Here is a 9,916-nt window from a genome sequence, read left to right as displayed (position 1 = left end):
ACTATGAATCCAAGTACTTGAGACAACTTACTTCACAATCAAGGCATCTGTAAAATGAGGATTTATATTTAATCTCTCTCAGCTCTATGATTTTCTAAGTCTTATGGTACAAAGCAACAGTTAATTCAAAGAAATATTATGTAAGCTACCAACCTTTGCTAAATAAATATACTAAAAATGATTAAAGAATAAACATTTACTTACTGCATAGTATAACATCATAGTATAAAGGCAGAAATTAAAATATTATATACATATCAAGATTACTGTACTTAAAATGTTATATAAACCCAAATTTTTATATTTAAAATATTATATGGATTCAAAATGTGGTGAAATCAGATGCCTACCTACAGAGCTGGGTACATTTTTGATCATGTACTCTGATCACAAAAAAATGCACTATTGTCAATCTACATGTTAAATACTAATAAAGTTTGATTCTTAATTTAAATTAAAATAGAGATAGTCTAATAATTTCTTCCCACATTCCAACTGCCTGAGGGGTCAGATTTGTTATAGGAAGTTTCCTTGTCTATATTCTGGGACTACACCGGTTGAAATCTCTGTTCTGATCATTCTTGCTGTAATCACAAGTTAACGTTAAGTTCTCCGTTAGCAATATGTTTCAGTGGTAGAAATCAGAGAAAGTCTATACTTTAAAATGTCTTATTGTTTTTCATCATTTAGGAATAATCTCAGGACTAAGAATTTCAGGCCTTTTAAAAAGTATTGACTTTATGTAAAAAAATACCCAAATTTTTGAAAAATACTAATTTGTAAAGCAGTGTTATTTCTGCAGAGAAAGAATAACTATATAGGTTGATTTGTAAATTATGTGTGACATTTTGTATGGAACTGGTTTCCGATTATTTTACTCTCTAAATGGTGACTCATATCCCTTAAAATGCCTTAAATACAAAGTAGTTTGGATAAAGGGAAAAAGTGGCAGGAAACATGTTTGAATTAGAAATCAATCCTGTTGCATGAATCAACTCTAAACTTGTTTAATGATGAATTTTAGCTTTGGTGGTGATCAGAAGGAAAGTCTTTTCCTGAACAGAAAAATAACAGTGATTTTTTTTTTTTAATGCATACTCAGTATTATGCTGCTTTGCCACAAGGAAAAGAGGAAGCAGAAACCTGATTGATCAGAACACAGGAAAAAGTGATTTAAAGCCCTTTTGGATTAGGTATCAATCACACTTAAAAGATGTGTTTATCCAGGCTGTCAGGCCCAAGAGAACTGGTACAAACCATTCAAAATGTTTATGTTTAGGTTTTTCAATGCAGTTCAATGCAGTAAGCATATTTGAGGAACTAAAGGCCCATAATCAACATTAATTTGATTCCACAACCATTTCTTAAGCATTTTATGGTACAGAAATTAATAAGGCATGACCTATGCCCTCCAGAGTTTCACAATCTAGTGAGATATCATCACAAATCATTGTTATATTAAGAAGGTATGTTTAGTGATAACCCCACCTCATCTGACTACTTTCTTTAGTCTGGCCACCCTCTCCCTTAAATACTGTTAAAGGAGTGCCTTCTGATTATCCTTTTCAAATCAAAACTCCAGTGTCCTTTCAGTTATGGTTATGTCATAGTTTATATTAAAAGGCCAAAGGATAACTGATTGGGGGGGAAAGTTTATCTTATGCACCACCATGCATAAAAGCAAATAAATGCAAGCCTCCTTCAGGGGCTCAGAGGACTATGCTGTGATGATAGACATAAAAGTCTGCCAAATATAGCAGCTGCAGTAAAAGCAGCTAGACATTCTGGAATGATGCTTATCCAATACAAAGGCCAGACCAAACGAAAGACTGACATGGTCATTCTAGGTTGAAATCTCGGTTATTCCATCTGGCTGTGCTACTTTAGGCAAATCATTTAAACGTTGAACCTGTGTCCTCATTTAAGCGCCAGCGTGAAAGCAATCAGCTCACTTCATGGGAACAGCTAGTAACTGTGGAGCATTTTACCAAAACCCACTCAGGCCAACGTAAGTGTAGTAAAGTGGGAGAAACCATTGCAAGTTACAAAGCTGTAATGCATTTTACTAAAATCTAAGGCCAGAAGTGCAGTGTAGTACAAGAAACTACTTCAAATTGGAGAGTGTGGTTGTTCCAGAAGACCTTGTTCGCAAGGTAACTCAGATCACCCGTTCAGCCTCATCACTTTATTTCAGCCTTTGTAGAAAGGTAAAGGACTTCAGCCCCACGGCATTGAGGGGAAAGCAGGGAAGCCACGTGAAGCGATCCGAGCTCCCTGATTGAGGGACCACTAGAAAACCTGGGATAGGCTGGGGAGAGGGAGTGTGGAAACGGTTGCCGCAGCAGCATCCCTAGGCCTCACCCTTCCGGGTCAGGTATCACCAAATTCCCAAGACTTTGGGGACCGGAACCCTGGAGGTGGGGGCGTCCCACTGGAGAATCCCGGGAAAAGGGCGGAGATGGACCCAGCCAGGGGTGCGGTATTCAGTTCTAGGGGTCCGCTTGGAGCCGAGAGGGAGTCAGCGAGAAAGGGGCGGGGGCGGGGGCGGCAGTGGGCAGCCGGGAGGAGAGGAGGGGCGAGACGCCGTCGCCGGCCCCCTCCCCTCGCCTCCAGTGCGCTCCCCTCGTGCGTGCTCCCCTCCTTTCCCCTCCCGGCAGGGCACCCGAGCGCATCCCGCCGAGGCCGGGCCGCTTCAAGGGGAGGCGCCAACTCGTCGCAGCGCCGGGCCCCCGAGCGAGCAGTAACGGCGACCCAGGAGGCGGGGCGGATGTGGCTCCGGCCTGCGCTGAAGGTAAGGGCATGGGGGATAGCGTTCTAAGTCAAGAGGGGTGCCGGGCTAGAAGCGGGCCACTCTCACATCCCCAGCGGCGGGCCACCTCTCCCCGCCCGCGCGGCCCTAGCTGCGGGGCGCGGCGACACCGAGGAGCAGCCCCTGGGACGAGCGCCCCGTCCAAGCCGGAGCCCAGGCGTCACCACGCGTGCGCACGTTCGCTGGCTGGCCTGGGCACGGGGCTCTGGGGCAACACCCACGCCCAGGTCAAGGGCCGATATGGCACGTACGCGTGCGCAGGCCCGCTGGCGGGGGCTGGGCGCGCGGCTCCGGGGTTGTACCCCGACCCAGGACGCCGGCCGGGCGACGCTGCGCATGCGCAGTTCGGCTGGCGGAGGAGGCCTGCCGCGGCGAGGGTCACGTTGGTGTGGTTCCAGGGCTGTTGCTTTCCTGGAGGCGTCCGTGGCTCAGGCCCGCGCGGCTGCTTCCGTCCGGGCCCGTAGAGGCACGTGCCTGGGAGTTTCGTCTCTGCTTTCCACTCTGTCCCGCGCAGACTGCTTTTGTCGTTTCTGTCGCTCTCGAAGTGTTCATGTATCTAGATCTTCAGGTCTCGGCCCGGAACCGGCTTGTTAAACTCATTACTATGCCTTCGACCTTTGGTCCTGATACTGAGGGATAGCGCAGAAAGTTTGACTCAACTAGGCGAAGCTGTTTCGGAACTGTTGTGAAGGAACTGGGAGAAATCGCCATAAACATTTTAATTAAGCCAGAAGATATTGCTCTGCTCAGCCCCGGAAATAGAGATTTTTCAGACGCTGAAAACTCCAAGTGCTCCTCCCTGGCCGAGAAAGAACTTCCTGCCTGAGTTGGAAGGCGAGTTCAGAGTGAACTTTTTGCTTTTGTTCTTTAGGAAATTAAATAAAATGTCGGAACTGTTCGAGCTCAGGACTGTAACAAAATGCATGTCGTAGAGCTTCCTGGTACCGTGCTTGGTGACTTAAATTTTGTCAGTGCCGAATGAAAGTGGTAGAGTTCACAGTGCTTTGGAACGACACTCTCCCCCCCCCCCCCCCAAGTGACTGTTCAATGTTTATTGAGCCTCCTGGTTTGCACCCATCTGGTACTAAGTTCCTGCTTGGCTTTACACCCTCTTAGTGGTACTTAGTTAAGTCTACTCTCAGAATGGTTTTTAACAATGTCGTTACTGTGTGACTTGTAATCTTGTATGATGTGCTGATACAGACATTTGGAGGATGGAACAGAAGAAGCACTTACTATCAGAGAATCTGAGAACTCTAGGTGAAATGTAATCTGTCTTTCTCGGAGCACTAGGCAATATATTCATGTTATTTAGTAGGTAAAGACAATTGGAATGATACATTCTTGCACACCCCACTCCTACCACTCAGTCCTCACTGCTCTTACCGGGCTTCCCAAGCCGGCCTCCACCCTCAGGCCTGTGCATTTTGTGTTTTCTCCATGCTCAAAGCTCACTTTTCCCCTCCACCCGAATCTGCATGGCACCTGACTTTATTCAGGTCTCAAAATAATTGCCATCACTTCAGAGGTGACTGCCTCATCTAAAACAGCCAGTGCCCTTGCTGTCCAACCTCTTGTCTTGCTCAGTTTGGCTTTGTAGCCTTTTTTGGTGTCTGGTATGTATTTATGTGATCTGCCTCCCCCATAATCGCAACTCAGTAGATACCTGTTAACTGTTAAAAGTGAAATTGGAATTTAACTTGACTCCAGAAACATTTAGTACTGAAGTCTAAATGCACTGTGGATTGTTTGCTTGCTTGCTTGATTCATTCAACATTTATTGAGTGACTACTTTGTGTGAAGTCGTGTCTAGGTGTTTAGAGTACCTCAGTGAACAAAATAGACAGAATTCATCCCTTTGGAGCTTACATCCTAGCAAAGAATGGTTAACAATAAACACATCTAATTATTTGTTGTGTTAGAAAACTAAGTGCTATGAAATAAATGACAAAAGAGCAGAGAAAGGGGACCAGAGTACAGGGATGGGTTGCAATTTTAAACAGCATGATTATGGTGGGTCTGAAGGATAAACTGAAGGTGATGTTCATGATGGAGAACTGGTTTTTAGAATTAAATAATCTTTCTAGGAGAAATTTTTGTTTTTGTTTTTTGGGTTTGTTTGTTTGTTTTGCCATTCTTTGCTATGTCTTTCATGGGGCCCCACACTATGACCATGGTGACAAATGTAACTGTCTTTTATTATATATAGCTGAAAAAAATTTTTTCTTCAAGTAGAGTTCACGTTATTCAGAACATTACAGTTTAATGCAGCACATCAAATGAAGAGACTGGGCTCTTGAATGGAAGAGACTAGCCAAACCAATATTAGAGGTGTGTTGAGAAAAACAAAGTATTTTCACTTTGCAATTGCTTCTTAATGTCTGTCTGGCTGTGGGTGACTAGTGCAGTTGTTTTTTAAGAGTGGTGGTTGCTTTTCTTTATTTGAAACTGTGTTGACTATTCACCTGGTATGATGTCATGCTTTAAGGTATTAACTTACTGCTTTTGGAGATTTCTGAATGAACCAGACAAGCCTAACCAAATTGTGGTCCAGAATTAAGGGATATTTAGAGAAAGAGGCTAAAAGAGGAAAAGTTTTAGAAAGTAAAGTGTTTTTCCTTTTAGGTCTTTTACTTACGTGGATTACAAAGTTGGTTACAAACACTGTTTAGACATCAAGAGCTGTTAATCTGGAGCTGTAAGTGGAAGATACCCGTGGCATTTGCTTATGACTTTAAGACTGTCATACTTAATTTAGATTTTCACTTGGATAAAGTGGAATTAAAATGCCTCTAAGTTACTGCTACTCTGAAAGTTTACTGGAGTTGACTTGCTATAAATCAAAATTGACCAGGAAAGACAGATTTAAGATCAGGAGTGGAATTATCGGAGTTGCAGGGTGGCGTTAAGGACTAAATGTTCAAAGCTGAAAATGGAGGCCTACATGGGGATATTTACTTCAAAGGAGCAGAGAGCTTGCCTCTCCGAAAGGGGTATTCATAGTATGCCCCCACTGGAAGGCTGATACGGTCCTCGTTTTCGTTATCCAGAAGCAACATGTGTCTAATTCACACAGTGATTCCATCTTAACAGTGTGAAAGTCTCCAGGAAATTTAAGGCATAATAGTTTTTTTCAGCATTAATCTGACAATGGAGTGTGTGTCTTCTATATGTCTTCTGCCTTATTAATCTAACCTGAGCTCATATCTAGTATATACCTCTCCCCATGGAAGACATTTTGAGCTGACAAATACCAATGGGTGATAGTATGTGAGTAAATCATGAATTGTGACCACATTATAATATGTTCTGTATCAGGCTGAATGCATTTGACTGAACATTATGAATTGCAAATGGAGATGAGCCAAGGGCAAGAGGGGCTACCATGTCAAAGGAATATTTGTGTTGTGGGGCCAAGATCTTTAACAATTCGGAGTCTCTTTATTAGGCATGGTAGGGGCTTTAAAAAAATGTATTAGATCTATAAGGATCTAAATTTCAAATGGACATACAAGTGTCTCAAGTACTGGTTCATTTTAGCTAGCATAACAACTTAAAATATTTATATAGTTTATGTTGATTATTTTTTATATTTGAAAGTGACACTTTGCTTAGATGAGAAGACCAATGTTGAGTCCAGTAATCTCTTCAAACTAAATACAGTTTTGCTTTGGACTGAAGACCTGCTTCATCACTCTTAGTGAAATTTGGAAACCTTTTTACAATGGAGTAATTAAAATATTTCTGTGTTGCTTAAGTCAGTTTGCTGTTTTATCATAAACATGTGGCAGTACCGCTTCCTTTGAGGTTGTGCTTTAGTTTTAGTTGTGCTTTTAGTTTTGCCATCTTGTTTATAATTGTCCCACTTGAGTTAGCAGCTGTGTGGATATCTTACTGTTATTTTTCATTGACTTGTGACATCTCATTCAAGTGGAGGTAAATTATACCTATCATCCTTTTTTGCAGGTGATAATTGGGATCATGTTTAATTATTTTATTGTATCTATACATACTTAATATTTCTAACTTATGGATGACACACCATTTAATGACTCAACTAAGCATATAGGTGGGACTATCATTATGCCATTGACATTTACTTCATCTGGCGCTCATTAGCACACTGATACTGTGAACCGTGTCCTGAAAGACATTAGTTTTCCTTCATGTCGTGTTTCTTTGATTATAAAAGCATCATCAACTGTGTTGCCCAGATGGGAGAATTTGTTAAAAGCATTGAGTTCTGTATTGCAAGAAAACTTTTTATATATATTGTGTTTTACAAGCATAGCTCTAGGGTTGACCTCATATTACTAAGTTGAGTTTTAAAAATACATGACACTGGGCTTTTCTCTGCAAAAATTCCTTCCCTCCCTCCCCACTTTTTCTTCTGGGATCACTTCTAGAGGACAGATACCAGCATTTAGAAACTTCCAATTAATTACAAAATACCAATTTACATGGCAGATATGTTCCCTCAGATACAGTGTGTCTAGCTTATTAGCTCTTAAGGCCCATGAATAACACTGGGTTGGGGTAATGCTGACACAAGCATCTATGAGATGGATATCCTTTTGTTCCCCATTATTATTATTATTTTTTATTCTACATATTTGCTTTCAGTTTAGTGCCTCCTGCAGGCACTAAATCAGTGTTTGTTGAATGAATTAGGCAAATGAATGTCCTAACTCATTTAGGTCAGAGGCATTATCAAGTAATATGACACATTGTCCTATTAGCAGACACACTGATTAATACTGATTACCAACAATAACATGTAGAGACTGCCCCTTATATGCTGTGTGCCGGGAAATGAATTATTTACCCTGTTCTTCTAGAGGATTAGAAATGGATATGTTTATCATGTTCAGTTACAGACTGCCTTCTTGTCCATTAATCTTCAACTGTGTAGTTATTAAAGTTTAGGGAAAATTCTCAAAATACAACATATAAGAGAGTTATCTGTCCCAATCATAGATAATTTGGAAATAAATTATTGAGCTATATAAGTTTAGGAAAACAGCCACACTAAAATAGATAATTTGGAAATAAATTATTGAGCTATATAAGTTTAGGAAAACAGCCAGACTAAGAAGTGTCATGAAAAGGATTACCTTAGTTGATATAAATTTGGTTTTGAAAACTCCTCTTGCAAAAACCTGAAACATTGGCTCTTGAGTGTCCAGTTTGGACCTTCTAAAGGCAGAGATCAGTGGCAGGAGCTTCTGGCTGGAGAAGGTACTTATTCTCCTCTATTTTCTTTTTGTATTACAAGGCAAATATCAGTATAGTAAGATTCTTTATTTTTATTACATTTAAACAAAATGAGGAAATGCGTAAGAAACTATTTTGTAAAGCCCACTGCACTTTTAAATGAGCGATTAACCATACAGATGAGCCAAGTCATATATCCCAAAACACATGAAATGAGAAGCAATGAAGTAGCATATAGTATCATATGGAACGATCGTCTGCCATGATGCTATCACTGTGAAGATCTTCCCAATACAGATGCTCTCCTCTGCCCTGGCTCTGCAAGACGCGTTGTCCTCCTGTGCAGAAAAAGGGGACATTTATAAGCGGGTTAAGACCAGAAATAGAAAACACATTTTTGTCATTCTAACACACTTCTTTCTATTTCGAGTTTTTCTCCCTTGGCATTTAAGACACTATATCTATATGCGCATAAAGTATTCCTGTGTGCGAGGTAAAGACAGTATTAGAATGGTGGTATTCTGATTCAGCAGTTTTGTTTTCCTTAACATTGGGTAACCTTATCCTCCCATATTAGGCGATGAATTTACCTTAAGCTTAAAATCTTGAAAACTGTCTTGTCAGATGGAAAAGCCAAGTCATACCAATTCATTGATAGGATTACATAGCAGATTTTGTCTTAGTCATTACCTCCATCAAAACTTTTTATGAAAAAATTACCATCAGGGTCTAGCCATGTGTATGTCAGTATCCATTACACATGAAAATTGTATTGTTTTCTGCATATTTTAAAAAATTATCAAGTAGTGTATCATACATATCATTCTGTGACTTAGTGATTTTTGATCAAAATTGGTTTTGGAGATTTGTCTGTGTTGATTCTACATAAGTTATTTTCATTGCTGGGGGGTATGCACATGCCACAGTTTATAAATTCTGTTGATGGAGCCTGTTGATCAATTCTATCTCCTATTCCTAGATTTTTTTTTTTTTTTTTTTTTTTTTTTTTGCTGTTGCAAACAATTATGTATGTGCTCTAGAGTTCATCTAGGCCAGTGTTTTCCAGACTACAAGACATGACTTATTAGTGATCTTGAAATTATTTTAGTGGGCTGAAACCAGCAGTAAAAAAATAGTGAAATAGAAGAAGATAAAATAGGCTAGTGTAGAACAGAATAATGTAAAATGTGAAAAATAGGAAAGATGGTATCCCTAAGTATCTCAAGTAATAAGAATTATTCTGTGAAACTTTTGTTTCAGCTGCATGTATATATCAAAAAAGATTGAAAGACACTGCTCTGGCCTAAAGATTGTTCAGTTGCTCTCAAAACTACCAGTTTACATTCCTTCCTTCCAGCAATATGAAGGTGATCTGCATCCTCACAAACACTGTGTATTGTCCCCTTTGATCTTGCAGATCTGATGGGTGGGATCTGTCTCACTGTGATTGCGTTTCCATGATGAATTCCATGAGTATGTTTATTAACGTCTTCCTTTGTGACTTTTGTGAATTGCCTGTATCCTCTGTCTATTTCAAAATTGGATTGCTTGTCTTTTTCTTTGATTTTTAGGTGTTCTTTATATGCTGTGAATACTAATTCTTTGCCAGCTACCAGTGATACATGTTGAAAATATCCTCTCCCATTCTGTGGCTTGTTTTTTCCCTTTGTTCAGTTTTGTCTTTTATTATGCCGAAGTTTTAAGCTTTACTGTAGTAAAATTTCCCAGTCTTTTCTTTGTGGTTTATGCTTTTGTGTCTCACTTAAGAAATCTTTCCCTATCCTGAAGTCATAAAGATATTTTCTATACTTTCTTCCAAAAGTTTGAAAATTTTGCTTTTTTTCCATTCTAAATTATTTCCCTTGCATTTTTTTATGTTGAAATACTGTAGAT

The 9,916-nt window shown here is 40.0% G+C and overlaps 1 protein-coding gene across 1 annotated transcript in view; it reads left to right on the top strand.

Moving 5' to 3' along the window:
• The first annotated feature begins 659 nt into the window (after positions 1-659).
• The window catches only part of RCBTB2 (RCC1 and BTB domain containing protein 2), a 43,000-nt gene continuing 33,743 nt past the window's right edge, over positions 660-9,916 (top strand). Inside the window, 1 exon segment of the mRNA XM_032496150.1 lies at positions 660-2,791. Coding sequence (XP_032352041.1) covers positions 2,459-2,791 — 333 coding nt within the window. The 5' untranslated portion in view covers positions 660-2,458.

Source organism: Camelus ferus, chromosome 14 (assembly GCF_009834535.1).
Source record: "Camelus ferus isolate YT-003-E chromosome 14, BCGSAC_Cfer_1.0, whole genome shotgun sequence".
Taxonomy (NCBI): Eukaryota; Metazoa; Chordata; class Mammalia; order Artiodactyla; family Camelidae; genus Camelus; species Camelus ferus.
This window is presented reverse-complemented; position numbering and strand designations above follow the sequence as displayed.